A 21,612-nucleotide genomic window follows, 5' to 3' on the forward strand; every position below is an offset into this window, starting at 1 on the left:
AGTAGTTTAATGAAAGAGTGTTTAGAAGAAGCAAAGTCAATCACAATAGATTTGTAAATAGTATTGAACTCGACCAGAGCTCCCATGACGGGAGCATTCCTTGCATAGAGAATTCTTATAAAGCCAATATGAAAAACATCTAAATTACGAAGCGCCCTAAATGGGGTATTAACCTCTGTCACCTCTACTATTTGGTAATCCGCTTCATAGCAAAAGTCGATAAGAAACATCAGCTGTTTGGTTAACGAAGCGATTACCGCAAACTAAACGACAACAATTTTGGTGTGGTTAACTCAAATGCGAAAACAAGAATTAGTGGTTTTGATTAAAACGGTGAAATGACATTATCAAAATGTTAGGTGAGGTTTCCTAAGACCTGAGCAGAGCGGAAAGTAGTAAAAGAAATTTCTGATTGAGTTACTCGGCTCTCGATGATATCCTAAAGCAAAATACATATTCTTGTTATAAATTCTGTGACAAATTTTTCAATGCATACGGCAAGAACAAATTCGCAGAATAGGTTCCAATTTTTTGTTTTTGTTCGTAATAATAATTGTAAATTATACTCAGTTTCGTGGCAAATTTCGCTTGTTTACAATGGAGTGGGGAGCTAAGAAAAATCGCATTGCAAGATTGCATTGCATAAAAGTCGGAAAAGTGCAAGTGCGATTTACGAATTGCTGAAAAAACTTAATATTTCGAAAATGTTTACCGCACGATCACTTGTTTTTCCTCGCGTGGTTTGAACCAGTGCAGACATAAAAACAGTTCGAGAAAAAATTCCCAAAACTCCACTTAGACAGCAGAAAATCAGTGAAATGAAATGTATCGACCAGATCCATGTCAAGAATAATTAGAGATTATCTTCACATGAAAGCCTTCCGTCGTTCAACTGGTCAACGCGCTTAAAGAAAATCAGACTCGACAAATGCAAGCAGCTTCTTCGGTGGCACGCAGCCAGCGGTCATGAAAATGTTCTTTGCACAAAAGAAAAAATGTTTAGTGTTGAAGAAGATTTTAATAAGAAAAATGACAAAATCTATGCTAGAACTTCTAAAGACGCAAAAAATGTTTCACAAGTGTTGAACATGGCCACAATCCAGCTCAAGTAATGGTTTTGTGGGGAGTGTTACATCATTAAATAAAACTAACTTTCTTAAAAAAAGTATTACATTTTCATATCAATAAAGGACTTAGCTTGTAACAGAACTTATGGCAGGACTAAGTATGCACAAAAAGTATTAAGTAAACATTAATTTCAACTAAACAGTTATTTTGTTTTACTTACTTTGTGCAAATATATTGTAATTGAAAATACACACAAAATTGTGTTTAACAGCTTGGCTAGTATGTCATTTTGCTATTCTTACTCGCTCATTTTGAAATTTGATTTGACAGTGATCCCACTCTCTAATAGTTTGAATAAATAGAATAAAACAGCTTAGTTAACATAAGTTCGTGAATAGCACAAACGTTAGTGCAAAAACCAAATACCGTAGACACAATTGTCGAATCGTTTAAAGTTAGTGAATTGCACTTCAGGCTTGCAATCGAAGCGACTTAGACATTTGCGGTCACCCTCCTTCGCTGCTTTTACAGAGGTAATGGAAGTGAAGTGCCTCAAATATATCTGCATATAATGGAAGTTGTTTAATAGCATAGTACCTTGGTAGAGTAAACAAACCACTAATGAAAGGATGTGCCTCCTGGCTCTTCCCACAGGGTATATTCCATAAAAAATACGTCGCAACCTGTAGTTGTTGCAACAGCATAAAACATTACCGCTAAACTTAAATGAAAAAAGTGTTTTAAGCGGGGCGCATAGAATTTTTTTTATAACTTTTAGATTATTTTTGAAAGTTGTATTATATAAAGCGCTGACTTGTACAATATTCATCTCATAAAATAAATACTCATGGTAGGAATTATTTGTATCCTTATAGTGCACAAATTGCACTTATACATATCTCTAAACCAGATACCTTTATTTTACAAAAAGGGTTTTTATTTATATGCAAACGTACCCTGTTACGATAATGAAATTGGATAACCTCAGTATCAGAAAATTCGATTATCGCACATTAAACCAGACTGTTGAGGTTTTTCTTATTGCTTGAAACAAAATTTTTCCTTTTCTATTTTTGTAATTTATTGGTGGTCAGCAGTTTGCGAGTGAGCTCTTTCGAACACACGCCCAGAAGTGTCAGCGTGGGAGTGTGTTAAATACCAGAAATAGAGAGGAGAGTGGAAAAAAATACGAGATTGACTTTAAATGCGTTAATGTGTCCATGGATTGGGCTGATTACCAGACGACCATGGTCATCGAGCATACACAGTGGGTTAGTCTCAAAGAAGGAAGGAAATAAAGAAGGAACTATTTTCATATATATAAATATATTTCATATAATGTGTATGTTTATGTATAATCGGCGCTTACACCCTTTGTTGGGTGTTTGACTGAGCTTCTCCTCCTATTTGTGGTGTGCTTCTTGATGTTTCTACGTTGGCTACCCCATTTGTAATATTAGTGTATGAAATTTTTCATTCTCACTTTAGTCTAACTTTCAGGTGATTTTATATTTCCGAAAGACCCGTAATAGCCACTCAAGAAGGATGTTAAAATATTTTAGAACAAATTTTTTTGCAAAGTTTAATGTATGTAAATATATTAGTTTTCCAGATATAGCCAAATAAACAGAAACAAAATTATGTAAATTGGTGTAAATTTCGGTGCTTTGAATCTTCTTTGACTGTAAACCAGTGTCAAAAAGCGAAACATCCAATTCGCATGTGAAATAGGTAGCTGAATCCGAAAATCCACATAGCCCAATAACCAATAAACAGATTCTCCGTATATTAGAAGTTTTTATTATCTAAATTTTTTTTGTGAAAAAAATCATTACCTCAGAAACAACGACTAAAAACATGTTGCGGGTTTTCGCATTCAGCGAGCAATTTTACATCCGAATTTAATGATCTGCTTTGGCACTCTTGACGAACGAAAGCTGGTAAATCTAATACAAAAAAAAAGAAGGCGTCTATCATTCCTAGTTCTTGTGAGGAAAAATTCATAATGATTCTACGTGAATAAAATTCAGTTATCTTGAGGACAAATATGACTCTATGTAAATTAGTCAGTTAAAAAGTGATAAGTAAATTATCTAAATTATCTTGCGAAATCACGACAGCTTAGAAGTAGTTGCTAAGGCAACTGCAACCTCTGCTATCTTCATAAAACTACTAGATTAAAATTATGCTAAATCTGAGAGCAAAGATTCCCAAAGGAACTAAGCCTCTAGCGGCTGAGATCCCAGCCACTAATGAGGGTTGTGATTTTGTTAGCACCAGAAGATCACTTGACCCTGAGCGGTCAATGTTTTTTGCTAAGGGATCGGTGAATTGAAGAATGGACCACGTATAATCAGAAGAACCTCTAAGTGCATTATGGGTGGTAAAACCATCGCAAAGGTGGCCTGGCTTAAATAATATTTAAAGCAAATTGCAAACCGCTATCCGCTCATTTATTCCTTCATTTAAGACTTTGATAGGCGCTTGGCTATCAGAATAAATATTTATTTTCATAAAGGATGTTGCACTAGGGAGCAACCTATCGGCTACGTGCTTGATACCGGCTTACTCTCCTTGGAAAACTTGCTAGCCGGAACATTAAATTTCCGCTTAAAGAATAGTTTCTCACAAAATACACACAAGCTAACATCTGCATCCGCTTCTAATGTTCGCTGGGCGTTGGTTCCAGATATTATGGTGTAAACCGCCAAATTCTATTTTGGGTGTACGCCGCTCAATCTCAGTGGGAATGAAAACAAAGTTTTTGATAATTTTGGAATGTCCGTAGTTTTGACCAAAGGGAGGGAGGTTGGAATATAGGGATCTAATATATGCTCGAAAATTAAATTAGCACCGTTCAGAACGCGACTAAAAGATAGCCCACAGTAAGTAACTTACTTCAGACACCCATACCATAAATAATATATGCCACCATATCAGCGTAAGCCATCAAACGATTGCCACTTCTTTCCAGTAATGGTGAGAAACACCATAATGCGGAATGCATATATTTCCGAACTGGCGGAGGGAGGCGCGCTTTACTCAGCTATGACTGTTCGGCCGCTAAACATGCGGCAGACTAACCTGGTTCAACCCACAGTTTTTCGAGGATCTGCTTCTAGCATAATGTTTCTCAAAGCCTCCGCGATATTGAGAAAGGCACCGCCCACTGCGAAGGACACCTCAGCTCTGTGCTCATAGCCTGCAGTATATCTGACACTTAATCTGTGAAGGAATATACCCATAACTGGTATTTGGCTTCCTGCAAAAATTGTTTTCATACACACCCCACATGAGAAACTCCGACCAGCGGCACAATAAAAAACGAAAACAACTCTGGAAGAAGTTCGCACTTGCCATATTATAATATGTAACTACAGTAGGTATATGCAGTGAATTTCAAGATCTGGCATTGCATGTGATTAATTTGTAACTTCGAAAGGTTTTTGGAACTAGTTAATAATGGGGAGGGCTGTAACTTCAATCAATTAGAAGCTCAGCCTCTACCTGAGAATACCAGATTCAAGATCTGGTATATTTTCTTTAACTTTTGGAAAGTAAATTTTAGTCTTGAATAGCTGAAAGAACATCACTTTATTTAAAAGATTCATGCAAGCCTTTGCTGATCTGCTTCTGAGTGTGGGCTTCCTCAGGAATATGCACGAAAAGCAAAATATTTAGGTAGCGAAAGGTATCAGATTTTCAACTTTACTTTCGTGAAATATATATTTAAAGGATTCTCTTAAGCATTTTTCGCTTTCATGTAACTGACGCACGGTGCAACCGCTGCTACGTCAAACCTCAATCAACGCCAACAAACGACGAAAATCACACGTAATAGTCAAAGCCAGTCACTTACCACAGTGGCCACTATGTTGACAAACGTCATATGATCGGGTCACACCAGCTGTTGGAACGAGTAGTGAAGTTAACAAACAAAATGGCCACCGACTCAACGGAAATTGTGTAGTTTTGCGAAGGGAAGCCGGGGATTTTGACTTTGTCGTCAAGCGGAGTTGACTACAAACACACACGTGGCCGACGGTACAACTACATTATGCGGGTAAATATATACTTACAAGCACACATACACAGCTACAGAGAGTAAATAAGTACACCCATACACATACATAAATATAAGTATGTGTGAGCAACTACTTGTTTATGTATGAGCTACTAGACCAAAAGGCCAAACGGCTGGCGATTCTGTCCACCAGCCATAGCTGGCGCGTCAACATTTACACTTTGGTTTTTACTTATATTGGTTTGGTTTGGTTTGGTCGGCGTTGAGCCGAAGTTGGTTCTTTGTTTAATTACCTCTTGGCAGCAGTCCGTTTTCAATTATTCTGGCCTCCAAGAGTAGCCGCGGCAACAGCAAACACATCGCAATCACGATGTGCACAAAAGCGGCCGTCGGACCGCCATGCGTCCACAGAGCGCGTAGGGTACCACCGCGTGCCTCCTCCTCAAGTCCATCATGCGGTGACATAGAGCAGCGTCGCTCCTTCGAGCCAGTTGCCAATTTGATGCCATCGTTTGCCAAGTTGCCAACCTGAAATAAAACAAACACAACGAATATGCAATTAAAATTACGCCAAGTGGTAGTTCGCATGAGAATATACTTGTATATATGCACTAATACTAGCATGTGTTTGTACATATGTATATGTGCATGTAGCTGATAAAATTTGTGTGAGAATGAGTAAAGTCAAAGGAGTTGATACGGGAAATATGGGTAGCCCTTTATCGATTTACTAGCAGTCAGTGCTGGGTCAGGTCCGAAGGATTACATATTCATAATAATGTTACTGGATGTACACAACTGCGCATACACACATACATGTGTACAACTTGGTTTTGGTAGGATCAACTGCGTTTGCTTGTTTATTTTCCATAAGAAAGTGTTTACCTCGCTGAACACACACAGATGTACCTTGAGTTCGTGTGCAAATATTTACATACACATGCATAAATGTATGCATGAATGTGCGCATGTATGGTACACTTTATTAAATATATGCAAAATTAATAATAAATAAAATGTTACCTGGTTGGTGGGTGTTGCTTTTGGTGCATCTACGTTGATCCTTTCACCACAAGAATTAACACACAAATAGTATTTGGAAAATTTCATTAAGCGAACGAGATTTAAAAACGCGAACAACAAAAAACGCATCAATGAAAGAAAAATACAGCAATTAAGCGAGTACTAAATGTGAAATCGAAAAATAATAGGCATATTCGGGATAAATTTACATGTGACAAATGATTTCGCAGCTAAGTTTATTTACTTAGTCCTGCCATAAGTTCTGTTACAAGTTAAGTCCGTTACATATATGAAATAAATAATACTCTTTTTTAATGAAGCCAGTTTTATTTCATCATGTAAATATTTAAAAAAAATTTAATTTTCATTCGAAATGGTCACCAATTGCTTTTACACAAGCCTTCAAACTATTGAGCCATTCAGCTATTGCAGCATGCACGGTTTCCATGGATATTGACGTCGCTGCTCGAACTAAAGGCTGTTTGAGACTCTCCAAATTTCTGTGAGATCTTCGACAGGACATATTCTCCAATACTGATGACAAACTGTAATTCAATGGATTCAGATCTGGCCTTCTAGACGGCCAATCTATGAACGCAGGAATATTGTTTTTATCCACTGCTTTGGTAGTTTTTGCTTTATAGGCTGAGGCGGAATCTTGCTGGAAGATCCAACGCTCTCCATTGGAAAGATTACTGCTGAACTGCTTCACCACGCCATCGTCCTAGTACAGTCCGGTCTTAACTCCTTTTTCGCAGAAATGAAGAGATGTTACACTTTTACAAGACACTTTCCACCAAACCTCTTCGGGGGCTGGATGATGGACAAGCTGAACACTTGAAAAACAGTTTTTGTGTCTTTAGAAAATGTAGCATAGATTTTTTCATTTTCCTTGTTAAAAACTTCTTCAACGGTGAAAATTTTCTCTTTTGTGAAAAGAACATTTTCATGACCGTTGAATGAATGCCACCGAAGAAGCTGCTTGCATCTGCCGAGTTTGATTTTCCTCAAGCGCGTTGACCAGTTGAACGACGGAACGATTTCATCTGGAGATCATCTCTAATTAGTCTGATATGGTTCTGGTCGATACATTCATTTCCCTGGATATGATTTTCTGCTTTTTAAGTTGATTTCTGCGAATTATTTCTCTCTTTTATGGCTGCACTGGTTCGAACCACGCGAGGACGACCACTTCTTTCTCTGTCTGTTACTTCAGACGTTTGGGAAAAGCGACTAATTGTGCGATAAATAAATATACTCGAAGTGAGCCTAGTTTCACTGCATAATCCTTTCGAGCAGCAAACTTTGCATCTTTTGTGGGCTCTTATTCCTTTTACAATTATTTTCTCCACGATATGTTCACTTATTTTATCGCTTAGTCGACAAGGAGGATTTTGCTGAGAGGCAAAGAAGGATGAAGCAATTACGTGACTACATTCAGCGGAATGGTATTTTAGCCATTCTTTATCTACTTCTAACACACATTTTTTATATCTCATTTTATTTTATGGACTGAAGGTACAAAAGATTTTAAACACATTTAATCAGATAGAAACCCACTTTCTAAAACTATTTGCGGGTTTTTCGCAATATATTGAAATTGGTCGAATATTGATCTGAGAGGTCAACTCCTTTCTTACCTATATATTTTATATTCTAATATGCAAGTTGCCTTAATTACATCATGAACTGTCTTCCTGTTTCCCCCCTTGTTGATGTCATGGAGGCGTCTTGAATAGCATAATGAATAGTTGACACCATTCAGACAAGTCTTTTGTCCTTCCAAATAAGAAGAATGACCTCTTCCTTCCGTAACTACGATTTTCCCCTTATTGTTCCACATATTCTTATTTTATTTTTCAATAATATTTCAGCTTTAGACATTCTATTGCAGTAATTATCTTGATATATGTCGATGCTTTTTACCATGCAAGCCATACAAAGCTCGAAGTTGTAAAGTGGAAATTTAACGATTGCTTGACTTCACTTTACACCTCTCTTAAAACAATAAAAAGTAAAATAGCAAAATTACACGACAGCGGCACCTAGCTTTAGTTTTAAATAAAAATATACATCAAAAATATATTACTCGACCCCAAAACTAGTAAACTACCTTAATTTTCCAGCAGAGTTGCAGAAAAAAAGTTATTTTATTCAAAGGCACTAAATATTTCATATATACAGGGTGTTTTAAAAATCAACAACTTAAAATACGTATAGAAAAACAATTGATCGGAAGGTTAAGAATTCCAGTGAGAAACTTTTATTTGACCTTGTTGCCATGGGTTAGGAACTTCAATTTTGTCTCACTGCTTTGTTTTCGCTGAGGCTACGCAAAGTCCATAGTCTACACTAAGAAGCCAACCACTTTATTGGAGCCCCGAAGACAACATTAGAGGTTTTATTTCCGAAATAACGCTGCTTATATTGGATCGAGTCGTCAAAGTATTTACCGAATGACGTCGAGGCGGTTATTTTAATGATACTCTATTCCACACATAGGGGCCAGCATCAATTTGACATCTCACACTGTTGTTACTTTATTTTAATTTCTTTTTCCTATCGTTCTTATATATGTAAGTAACCTGCATTGACTTGATTGGTGGACATTTACTATTTCCAGTTTCAGTTGAAGTTTTACATTATTTAAAAAAGCTTTAACAACATACACTTATTTAACGAAAAAAAAAAAATGTTATCCAAATCTTTTAATTTCATGTAAAAATTCTGTGCAAAATGCTTTACTATTTCTACATAACCAGGCATCCAAACCAACATTCATTGCACTGAAGTACAGCGCCACTTGCACAGGCGGAGAGCAGCAATGTCCTTGTGCTGGTATTCCTACCGCAACAAGAAAGCTCTCGAGCTGTCGCTGACTTAAAACTTAAATGAGTGGAATGAGGTGACAACGAGAGAAGAATGTGTTTCATTTATTGAAATTGGAATTCCAATGCAAAGTGGAGCAAAAAGTCAGCGTCTAGATAATATTACCTACAAGAAAATTGTGTAAGCAGCAGCATAGAAGAAGAGGCTAAGAGCTTAGAACGTATTCTGGTGTAAGCGAAAGAGATTGAAGGATGGGTTAAGTGATATTTAAATTGAAAGTGAGAAATAGCTATGCATACCAAGAATTCGAACTTTTAACCGAATAACACGAATATACGGGTAGACGTCAAGGGAGAGGTACTCTGTAGGAACAAAAAATCTATAAAGGGACAGAAATAAAATTTTATTTTTAAAAGGCTGAGAAAATTAAAAAAAAAACATATTCAGATTCTTAGTATTTAAAAGTTTGCGTTCAGAAAGAACAAATAGTCCCTTAGGGTTTGCATCTTTTTTCTTTGGACTAAAGGTTTCGATAGTGGGTTGTACTTTATTTTATTTATTTATTTATTAACTCCTAAAAATGCAGTATTTTCTACAGACGATGAAAAACCGGTTAAAGTTATATTAAATAATTTATTTAAAAATAAATTAAATTTCTAAAGGCTTTTCCAACAACAGGTGTTATTTAGATTAGATTAGATGTGATTAACGACTTTTTATTGCCGGAGTTGGATGGTACTGATCTGGACAACGTTTATTTTCAACAAGACGGCACTACGTGCCACACAAGCACACGAAACCATTGATCTTTTACGGGAAAAGTTTCCGGAACGTGTTATCTCTTGAATTGGCCACCGAGATCTTGTGATTTAACACCTTGTGACTTTTTTCTTTGGTGCCACGTGAAGTAGAAGCTCTACGCCAATAGCCCAGGGTCGATTCAAGACCTCAAAGATGGAATTCGTGAGGCCATCGAGGATATATGGGGCAGCCACTTTCCAATTTGGCTATGGAAAATTTCATGAAAAGTATATTGTCCTGTAAGCGTGGTCATGGTGGTCATTTACCTAATGTTATTTTTCACTATTAACGACATACCTTCCTCTTTATAATGAAATAAACATCCGATCATTTGTATTAAAAAATAGCATTATGAGCCGATATATACCTTAAGTGCCTAATTAGCTTCATCATAGCGATCTTAGTGAGTACTTCCAACCATCTAAAAATAATATTCTCTTCAATTTAAGCCAATGAAAACCGAAATGTCGTGTTCAATAGCATTTTCAGAAGAAAATATAGACCGATGATGCCCAACTACAAAATACGCACTTAACTTTTTGCGGATATATTGATTTCAAGACAACAGCTTTTAAAGTAGGTTTCCCGATTTCCAGATACAACAATTTTATTTGCTAATACAGCAGTCGCGTTGAATAGGCATCTCGATTAAAATAATTATTTTTGGCGTAATTTGATGTACATCCGTCGCAAAAAGCGCCGCACTCCTTCGTCTTTATATATATAAAAATGAATGTTTGTCTATATGTTCTCGATGAACTCAAAAACTACTGGACCGATTATTATAAAAATTGGTATATATATGTATTTTTCCACGGAGAAGGTTTGTAGAATATGCTCATTGAAGCCACTCGCCACTAGGTGGCGCTGCAGAGTAGCAACTTCTGCCCCGTTCAACTGATTCTCATAAAAAATAGTATGACCATGTATTTTTACACAGAGGAAACGAATATGACATGTTCATAGATGTAACTCGCCACCAGGTGATTGAAGATATATGTTTGACAATCGCTAACAAGGCACTGGTGCAACTGGGAATGTCTGCTTCAAACATGCAAACAACCTTTTCGATCGTGATTCTGACAAACTTGGGACATTCGTTAGAACAAATCTTCCGCAGTTCATTCCAGAACAACGCATTGCGTTTGACAGAATTATGCGCGAAATCACAGAACAAAGCGGTGGACTGTTTTTCTTTGATGCGCCCGGTGGTACAGGGTAATTTTGGCAACCATACGGTCACAAAATAATATAATTATATTGCACTGGCTATTGCATCATCTGGAATTGCGGCAACTCCTTTGGATGCTGGCCGAACAGCGCATTCAGCATTGAAACTGCCGTTGAATTTGCAAAACACTGAGACACCAACATGCAACATCAGCAAAAACTCTGGATTGGGAAAAGTACTCCAAAGGTGGCAAACAAGCGTGTGGATTAAATTTGGAGAATACATGCTTCTCACATGGACAGCTCTATGTGGCTTGCTCACGTGTCGTAAAACCTTTTGATGGAAAAACAAGAAATATTGTGTATCCCACAGCACTTCAATAAACATCGCATTGAAACTTAACTTTGTAATGTCACAATTTTTTCGGAATAAACAAAATCAATTAAATGGTTTAGAATGAGAAAGTTATTTTTCCTAAATTTATTTTAGTTGATGGCGTAGCAACGCGCGCCGGGTACAACTAGTATATTATAAAATTTCACATTTTAATTTCTTAAATTTATTAGAAACAAATTTTGAATAAAAATCGAATGTACTCCTTAATAAAAGCCGTACAAGTTAAAGTTCCTGACTTTGTATGGAATTCAGAGAAATAAATGAAATTTTCATCAAAATTTCTAAGTTTTTAAATATAATTTTTAAACATTTTTGACTATGCAGTCTTATAGGACATGCAATTTTAGTTAAGTTAAAGGTTTAAAGTTTTCTCTGCCTATGGAGTTGAATTTTTCCTCCATATAAAAAATGAGTTTTCCATGGAAGAAAATCCACAATACCATAGACTAGAAAATTAAAAAAAATCAACGTGATTTTTAAATTATTTTAATCTTTCAGTTTGTTATACTAAAATTTAATGGACTACAAAATTACATCTTCGAAAATTGTATATTATGAAATTTCAAATTAAAAAGTTGGAAAATTTGTTGAATTTTATGAATTTTTCTGAATTTCCTATAGAGTTTGGACCCTTGGTTCCTATTGCTGATGTTGAAGACTAAACTATGTTTTTGTTGAAAATTAGTTAAAATTAAAGTGAGCGAAATAAATGTCAGAATTTACAATCGTGAGGAGTGCAGCGGTTTTCTCGACGGGTGTACTGTCGGAACTACTCGCAGATCCAATCTGAGAAGCGCTAAAGAGATGGTTGGTTATTTACCCTAAAATGCTTGGTAGTTAGACCTTGGAAGCACATATTCCATCATCTTAATGAATAACTTCATCAAGCTGTTGTATGATGAATGCACCGATGGAGAACTTGAGTGGCATACGCTCCGCCACTGTAGCCGCATTCTCGTGTACAATCCATCTTACCAGGAGAGAAGAGTTTTTTTGCCACAATTTGCACACAGCTCATTTCCCTCGAAACTTATTAGCTGTATATTATTTTTTCCTTATTTACTCCGCTCGGGAGCATAGAACCTCGACAAGACTCACGCATCGTACACGGTTCTGAGCTGTTGGTTTTGCGCCATCCCATGAGATGTCGGCATCTACTAGCTTGCGCAACATCGACCTTCTCCAAGTATTCCTTGGCCGACCGCGAAGTCTCCTTCTTTGAGGGTTTCAGTTCAGTGCCATTCTCGTGATGCTATCTGGTGTTTTTCTAAGCGTGTGACCTAACCATCGACACCTTCTGCGTTTGATTTGGCATAGGATGGGTTTCTCATCCGTTGTTGTGTTCGGTCAGAATATTTTACAGATGATGCGTAGGTATTTGTTGACGAAATATTGTAGCCTCTGTGTGATGGTTTTGGCGAGCAGCCATGTTTCACTTCCGTAAAACAATACAGACTTCTCACATAAGCTGAATATTTGCAGTTTAGAGCGCCTGGAAATTTGCGAATGCGTCCGAATGCCGCCGTTGCTTTGATTAGCCTGCAGTTGAAACCTTCATCTGATCCGCCATCCGCTGTGCCAGCGCAGCCGAGGTAGTAGAAGCTTTCGACAAACTCCACCGGACGCCCGTCAGCCATTATATGTCCTATGGTTGACCCGCATGTCTTTGACACTTCTAGTAATTTAAAACATTACTATCGGAATTCTGAGTCCACCGTCGCCATTTGCCGACGTTTGATTCGGCCCTAATAATCCTACCATCAGACAAGCTCTGCATGCTATAATGCTTAGAATCGCGTCAAAACATGAATCTAATGAATCATCCTGCACCCGTGAGACAAGGAGCTGGTCGAAATAGGGGCCTCTCAGTCGGCATTGCGGCGAACTTTGTGTAAAGCCCTTGACTCACACTCTGACAAGATCAAATTAACTCAAGTTGCAACAAACTCAAGATGATACTAACTCAAGTTTAAATTAACACGAAAAGTGTAGCCTCGTGATTCTGCTCTTGGACTGTTCCCACTGGGTTCTGGAAAAATTAAGTTAAACCCTTATTGGCACATCCTATTCATGAGCTTTGAGACATACAAAACATGCAAAGATCAAAATTTCCACATACAATTTCACAGGATTTTTGCGTAAAATGAGATGCTTGCGGTTGAAGTCATCTGAAATTCCAATCGAGAATTAAACAGCTGGCTTAAGAGGATCTTATAAAAGACGAAAAACGTGCCTTCTTAAATATTCAGCTTTAATTTTTTTTTTTTTCGGTGCTTTTTAGTCAAAGATTGATGTGTCTTACTGTCAGCCACTTGTAAAAGCATGTGGATACGATTATACACATACATGCATACATACATATACAGATACATATGCATACGCTGCCAAACTTATTGAATGTTTGCACCGCTTCCATAAATCAGTTATTCTTTAAGTTTTTGTTTTTTTTCTTTTTTAATAAAACGAGAAATGTTGCCAAAGCAGCTAAACTTTAAGAGCAGCAAAAAGAGGGGAAAAATGGAAAAATAAAATGCTTCAAACTTTTGTGTGCTTAAGAAGCAGTAAGTATAAATTATGTGCATACTTAGTACTTTACTATATTCCACACATGTTTGCTTTGCAACTGCCCACCTCACCTACACCCCAACCAACGAGTCACCCACCTGTATTGCACTCATATTTTATTAAGCGAAAAAGTAGTGCAAGAACACAAATAGGAGCACCAAAGAAAAACTAAAGAGTAAAAAAAAATATTAAAATTATCCGCCGATAAGTAGTCGTGCAAATGTTGATGCAAATGCTTTATAGTGAGCGTATTGAGGCTTGCAGAATTGTGCACTGAGGTGAAAGAAGCGTCGTGGTGGTGGTGTCGGCGGTCAGAGTGAGCTAAGGCAAAAGTTTGAAGTTTGGCATATATTAAAAGTATGGCATGCGACCGACGATAACTTATTACCAGCAACCATAGATATGTGCCTCTCCCTCCCCTCCCCTCTCCCCAGCAGCATGTGAGTGTGTGTGTTTTGGTATGCAAGTAAGTGACTGAGTTTGCATGTGGCTGCAATATTGAGTGACACAAAGAAAATTGTGCATTTTGCTGTCCCACACTTTTTATGCGTCAAATTGAAGTATACGCTTGGGCGCAAGCACACAAACCTACTGAAAAAAGTAGGTATGCAAATTTACCAACTTTTGTAAGCGCATATAATCATATGTTGTTTCATGTATGTCTGTATGTATGTATGTATGCATGTATACATGTACTTATACATGTATGTGTGTGTGCGTGTTTGCATAAGCATACTTATGAATGCGAAAGCTTGCATATAAGCGCATATTTGCGGCAATGCATCTGGTGCAATCGACTGCATGTGCACTTAAGTATTCACAGGTGCAGTGCTGCATGCGTTGGCAACATGTATTGGATGCTTCATTCACAAGGCTACCAAATTAAGGAGACTTGTAAATATGTGCTTTTGTACACACGAAATATGGGTAATAAATATTTATTTGGTATGAGAAAATTGAGTATTGAATGAAAATTGAGTGAAAGGCCCCTAAAACTAAGTGCCTATATGGAGAGTTTTCTTTCAAAACTCAACCTTTAAATATATATTGAATGATCGAGCAAACATACAGTATATGTGAGCGGCAGTATGCAGTATGAATTATGAGCGGCAGGAATTTCTTATAAAATTTAAAATTTTGAGTAGGCTTGTGTTGGCTTACTCGAAAGACGCAAGTTTGAATGCGAGGAGGGCGCTCATTGTGGGAAGTATGTTGTGAGAGCGGAAGAACCGAGAATAGTGGGGACGTTACTTCAGATTGGGGATGAGCTCGTTTGGGAGTTTTTTTTGTGTGCACTCTGTAGCTCGTTCGATTTGTTAGTGCACATCAATGTGCCGTTAATTACCTTTTATTACATTTATTCAGCCTTGGAAATTGTCATTTTTACTGTGAAGAGCTTGATGCAAAGCACTTGGTGATATACAGTGCCTCACAAAAGTATACGGAAAACTAAATTTCTTAGCAGAAAGTAAAAAAAATTATTATTTAAAAAGTAGGTAATATATTTATTTCTTTTAACTCGAGTTCACACACAAAGAGTAATTTTTTACTACATATAGTATAGCACCTAGCTTTCTCTTGAAAGAAAATTCAACATCTAAAAAAAAGTTATGAGTGTAAATCGCTATAAAAATGAACTGACTGGAATTCACATCACAAAGCGCGTCACTGTTGGTAGAATTTAATATTCATTCTATTAGTAAATTTCGATGGTTTCGGTAGTTTGCACTTAATGTGTAAAAAAATACAAGAAGTGGTTTAAAATATGGGTAGAAAATCAAAAGAAAATATTTACTTTTGAGGAAAGAAATGGCTTAATAGATGTCGCATACAGGTAAACCCAACTAAGTCCACACAAGTTACCTTCACACTAAAACGAGAAACATGTTTTGCCGCCACCTAATTCGATCAGCAGCTTCCACAAACGGACAACGTGAAATATTTGGATATGCACCTGGACAGACGCCTAACGTGGCAAAAACACATAATGACCAAACGCAAACTGCTCGATCTTAAACTCATCTCTCTACAATGGCTTAAGGGAAGAAGCTCAGAGCTGTTATCTTATATATAAAATAAAGTCAACTTTTTGTGTGTGTTCGCTAACCGGCCGTGGCTTTGCACCGAATTAAACCAAACTTACACACATTGTTAAGTAGGTATTGAAGATGGTTTACCTATAGTTTGGATGCCTATTGGTGGATAGGGCTCGAGATATAGGTCAAAACGTGGACCCGGGTAACCTTCGGATGTGTATGTACAATATGGGTATCAAATGAAAGCTGTTGGTGAATGCTTTAGTTCAGAGTATTTTTCATGCCGCTCCGTGACTGGGGTCTCGAGATATAGGTCAAAACGTGGATCCAGGTAACTTTTGGACGTGTATGTACAATATGGATATCAAATGGAAGCTGTTGATGAATGCTTTATTACAAAGTATTTTTCATGCCGCTCCGTGACTGGGGTTTCGAGACATAGGTCAAAACGTGGACCCGGGTAACGTTTGGTTGTGTATGTACAATATGGGTATCAAATGAAAGCTGTTCATAAGTGCTTTAATATGGTGTAATTTTCATACCTACCTACCTTTCTGGTAAAATTTTCGGGCGGAATAAAAGTTAGTAGACAAAAAATAAAATTGAACTTAGTCAATCGGCTTATATCAATAAACTCTTGGAAAAATTTGGCATGAATGGTTGTAATCCACTTAATACTCCACTTTCAAATAAATTGGACTATAAAAGTTTAAATTCAGGTGAAATATATAAAGTTGGAATTTGTTGGAATACAAAGAAACAAAACTGGATTGCGGCATCGCCGACTGAAGCTGAGCTCACTAAAATAGAATAGATATGGTTTAGAACAGAAAAGATATGGTTTTCATATTATTTATTTCTTTATTCTTTATTCAAGCGCTTTGGCATAAACAATATTTTTTGTTTTTCTATTTGTTTTTGAGTAAATATAAAATACAATATAAATTGAAAGTCAGGAAAAAAGAAGATTGTTTTTAAATTTCAAATCAACGCAAATCCTGATCATCCATGAATTTTTCGTGTGCCCAGCGAAGCGGGCCGGGTTTGCTAGTTTAATTATAATTATTTAGTATACCGAGGAATCGAACCAGCTCCTTAGGAGGGAGCAATTGTAGATCTTCCTCTACTAGTAGATACAAGCGCAGGATTCTGTGTCTCCTATGACTTAATGAATTACAGTTGATGTTTAAGTGTTCCATATATTCCTTTTCATCTTGTGTTAAAGTGTTTATTACGGGCAAAGTGACCTGTAAGTACTCCACAGAGTAATATAAAGCGGTTTTTATCTAGGGTTAGAGCAGATTTTGCTCTCTTGGCAGTGAAGTTCAAACACTTTTTGGTGTGATTAAGGCCGCTTGTGCCGTTCCAGTGTTCGATGATTTTAGTTTGGATCCATTTCTTGGTTTTCTGTTTTATATTATTTTTGTTAAAATCGAAAAATGGGGCTCCTCTGCCCCTTTTTTGGCATAAAAGTCTGCCTTCTCGTGTCTGCCTTTCTGTCGCTCATGTCTTGGTACGCCAATCAGTGAGACCTGATTATGAGTGGCCAGTTTGTTTAGAGCATTTTTACACTCTATTAGGACTTTTAATTAGAGAGCTTTCAGGCAAAGACACTGCGATTAATCACTGGAGACTCGATTTACTTCAGCAACGCGCTTATACGCCACAAAACGATGACAACTTCAATACGGCAAGAGATAAAATGATTCAGTGGCAAATATATCAGTCATTTATCGAGTCCCACCAACGCACTTGCCACATGCATAATTCAGCCGAACACCTGCGTACCGCGCCTCAAACGGGGCACACCTCCTCAAACCATATAAAAAAACAAAAAAAAATAATAATAATAGTAATAATACTACTATGTCACGGCTCTTACTTCATGCTCCAGTATGTTATTTCTACAGCGTGTGGTGAGCAAATTCTCTAGGTGAACTATAACTACTTCACCTATCTCGCGCTCTTCAAGATCGCTCTATTAGCTTGCGTTATATATATAAATTGTTTATTGTTTAAATTGATTGCAATAAAATTGGAAATTAAAAAAAAGAGGAATTCTAGAAAAATTATGCGAGTGCCACGCACTTCTTCTCCAAAAGTTAATAAAAACCTCGCTGAGATTAGGGTAGTAAACGGTTGTAATGAAACTGTGCGAACAACGCTTAGAGCTGCTGGGTCCAATGGCCGATCTCCACGCATTAAGCCGCTTATAAGTGAAACTGAGAAAGCGTTTGAATTTCACAAAAAGTACTTTGATCGCAACAATGTTTTATTTTTTGGCACAAAAGGCCTTGAGGTCGAAGTGCAACCCTCAAATCATGTCTAGCAACGAGTTTTGATGAAAACTAATATTAGGTAATGCCCAAGAAGGGCAGACATATCAGCTTTGAGAACGCGAAAGTTGGTTTACTCAATGCAGAAGAGATTAAGAGAAGTTATGAAAATGAAATGATACAGTGATTTTTATATTTAAATTAAAGCTTAGCCCACAATGAAATTACTGAATTAGTTTTTGAGCAATAAATAAAAACTGAAATCAGTTTCGGATATTTGGTGAAGTACTGCACTTATGTATACTAGAAGTTCTCAGTGTCCCTATAAAAACTACAAAATTAATCACCATATCCGAGGATTCATAATTTTTACAAATGGTGTCGTATGTCAATTGTATGTGACACTTGTAAACGGCAGTACACAAATAGATAAGTAATGGCGCGCGTGAAAGTCAAAATACAGATTTTAAAAATCTTTTTTTTTTTGTTTGACTAAAAAGTTGTTCAAAAACAAAAGTGGATAACTAATTTTCATGTATTTTTTTATTTATTTAATAAAGGATATCGTTTTGGACAGTTGTGAGGGGAAATTAAATGAAGAGTGTGAGTAATATCGAGCTGTAAACATTTTATACCAAGTTTTGCGGACAAATACACATTACCCATAAGATTTCAATGGTTATTTTCAAAAAGTTGCCGATGCGGTCAAATACTAAGTAAAAAAAATATTAAAAATATATGTGCCCACATATAGTTATAGATCCATAAACAAATTTAGGGCGTAGCATAAACAAATTTTGTTTTGTTTCTATTTATCTACTTCGTAGTGTAAAAGGAAAATTTGTTTACAAAAAAGTCAACGCGGATATTAGTCTATGCGTATTGACTCCACTCTATATTAATAATTTTTGAATTTTTAACCGATAGATCCAAGAACCAAGAGCTAACCAAAAGTTATTAACGAAAAACACTTTTTAAATGTTGCTCTTTTCATCACTAATTAAAATGAAAGTAAATAGTTTTTGAAGCCGAACTCCAATTTTTCATTACTCATGGTATTATATTTACACCACATTTCCCACATGGATGTAAAATATACACGCGGAATTTTCCTTCAATTTACCATTTCATAAGCCATTAGAGAAATATAGGAATTTACTAGGCAAATGAAATGATAGAAGAGTGCCAATAGTGGGCTCAACTGACTAACGACCTCGGCTAATCCTTTCATGGAATATAAATGATAACACTTACTCTTTTTCAACATTCTAATTAATCTAAATTTATCTACGGAGTACTCCGACTACAACGATTTTTTTCTTAACGCTTCTCTAGGCAATTTCTCTAAAAATCGTAATTACACCACGCTTGGTCTGGTCAGATTATTGATTGATTCTTTTGTGAATGAAATTTCGTAGCCACATCCTCTTCCTGCTGACTGATAAATTTTTTACTACTTTTTGTCTCCTCGTCAAAGTGTAATGCTGCCTTTGCCGTAGGAAAAAAGTTGAGCTATTTAAATTTGTGGTGGTTCAAAGCAATCATAGCTAAAATTTCTAAATTTAACACTAATAACTTCAAAAAAATAAAAAATGTAAACTAACCGTTATATTTTTAGCATGTGTCAACATGTGAGCATTACTCATACGCCCTGTTGTACTTGGAGGTTTATGTAAAGTGAGTGATATAATGATTGATATAGGTTGATGATAAAGGTTGACAAGTTCGACTATTTTATTTCTTTATTTTGAAATTTCAGCTATTCACTAATTTTTATAGAACTACAGCTGATTCAAAGCCCAAATTAGTCCAAATTTCAAACTTTATACCAAATTAATAAAAGTTGGATAAATTTTCATCAAAATTTCAAACTTTTTAATCAGAATAAAAAAACTCACAGTTTTCTAGCGCATTAAATCTTAATGTAATAACTTTGAAGTGGCTCAAAATTCTCATTGACGGTTTTCTGATTTTCTCCATATAACGAATGCACTTTTCTCTTTTTATACGGAGAAAATACACAACACCGTCAAGGAACAAAATAATACAAACTCAACTAGATTTTTTGGGAACTTCAGACTTTATTACACTAAAAATATGTTGGCCATCCATTTAAAAATGTTAGACATTCTAATAACAAACCGTCGAACTGTGAAGAGAAGTTTGTGCAAAAAGGGGCATCGCAGAAAAATCCTCCCAGCAAACTTACACATAAAATATGAATTACTCTACCTGAAAGAAGTTCAATTTAATTTTGAGAAGAACCAAATTCTGTATACATTTCTAATAAAATAAAATATTTTAAAACCTTGGAATGAAATGAATTGGATGTTTTTTTTTATATATTTTAACTGGGTATTTTAGAAACATAGTGGACTAGAACTTTTCTAGTTCTGAACTGGTATTTTAACAGGTATTTTGCTGGTACGTAGTCAGATAATCGACATTGCGTAGACCACCGCTGTAAAAAATATCACTTGCTAACATGTTAAAGACGATAGAACATTAACTGGTATTTTTCTAGTCTACAACTAGTATTTTTCGCTTCAGTGTATAAAATTCCTGTAGGCGTGTGGTTGTAAATCTTCTCCAAGCAAACGACTACTCCAAGTTTGATGAAATTCTTTCTTTGTTTGATGAAATTCTTTATTTATTTATATTTTTCTTTGTATAATTAACATCATTTGAAATGTTCTTACCTATAGTTGCATCTATTAGAAAACGCTATATAATTAATCCATACTATTGGATTTGTATCTGTGTGGTAAAAATACTTTATCTTTAATACTTTGAAAGATACTTCTTGGTAAAAGTACTAAAACTAGAGAGGCGTGTGGCATATCCTCGCCTGCAGCTTAAAGCTGACTAAATTGGGCAAATGGGTCTGAGAGTCAAACAAAAAATTGTGGTTATATATTAGTTAAAACGGCACTTACAAACTTTATTGGGTGTTTCATCGAGCTCTGCTCCTATTCGTGGTGTGCGTTTTGTTGTGTTTTGACAAAAAGAGGGACCTACAGTTTTATACCGTCTCTGAAAGACGGATGGTTTTTTTTTATGAGGACATTTTTCGTGACAGAAATACACTCGAAGGCTTTTAAAGGCATTTAAACACACATTTTTAGTATTTTGTTCATATTCATCAGTTTTTTACCCACCAAATAAAAACTTAAATGCAACTGATATGCAATCAAATGCAATTTCTGCTTAACTGCTGAATAATGCAAATAGTTCGGAAACTATTATTAATTTTACAAGTAATTTAAACACAAACGTAACTGTTTTTGTTACGCACTAATACGATTGTATTAAAACTTTATGGTGGAAAATAAAAACCAATAATAAACAACAAAAACGCGAATGTTTCAAAATAACACAGAAAGTGAAACTGAAGTGAATTCATAAAAAAGTTTAATAAAAAAA

The 21,612-nt window shown here is 36.1% G+C and overlaps 1 protein-coding gene across 4 annotated transcripts in view; it reads right to left on the reverse strand.

The window, feature by feature from the left end:
* The window catches only part of LOC129249815 (protein tincar), a 169,532-nt gene that overhangs the window by 67,378 nt on the left and 80,542 nt on the right, over nt 1-21,612 (reverse strand). For all 4 annotated transcript variants that reach the window (XM_054889484.1, XM_054889477.1, XM_054889469.1 and 1 more), the window contains one exon: nt 5,386-5,620. In XM_054889484.1, coding sequence (XP_054745459.1) covers nt 5,386-5,620 — 235 coding nt within the window. The remainder of the gene's footprint in view (nt 1-5,385; nt 5,621-21,612) is intronic.

The sequence above is a fragment of the Anastrepha obliqua genome, chromosome 1 (assembly GCF_027943255.1).
Source record: "Anastrepha obliqua isolate idAnaObli1 chromosome 1, idAnaObli1_1.0, whole genome shotgun sequence".
Taxonomy (NCBI): Eukaryota; Metazoa; Arthropoda; class Insecta; order Diptera; family Tephritidae; genus Anastrepha; species Anastrepha obliqua.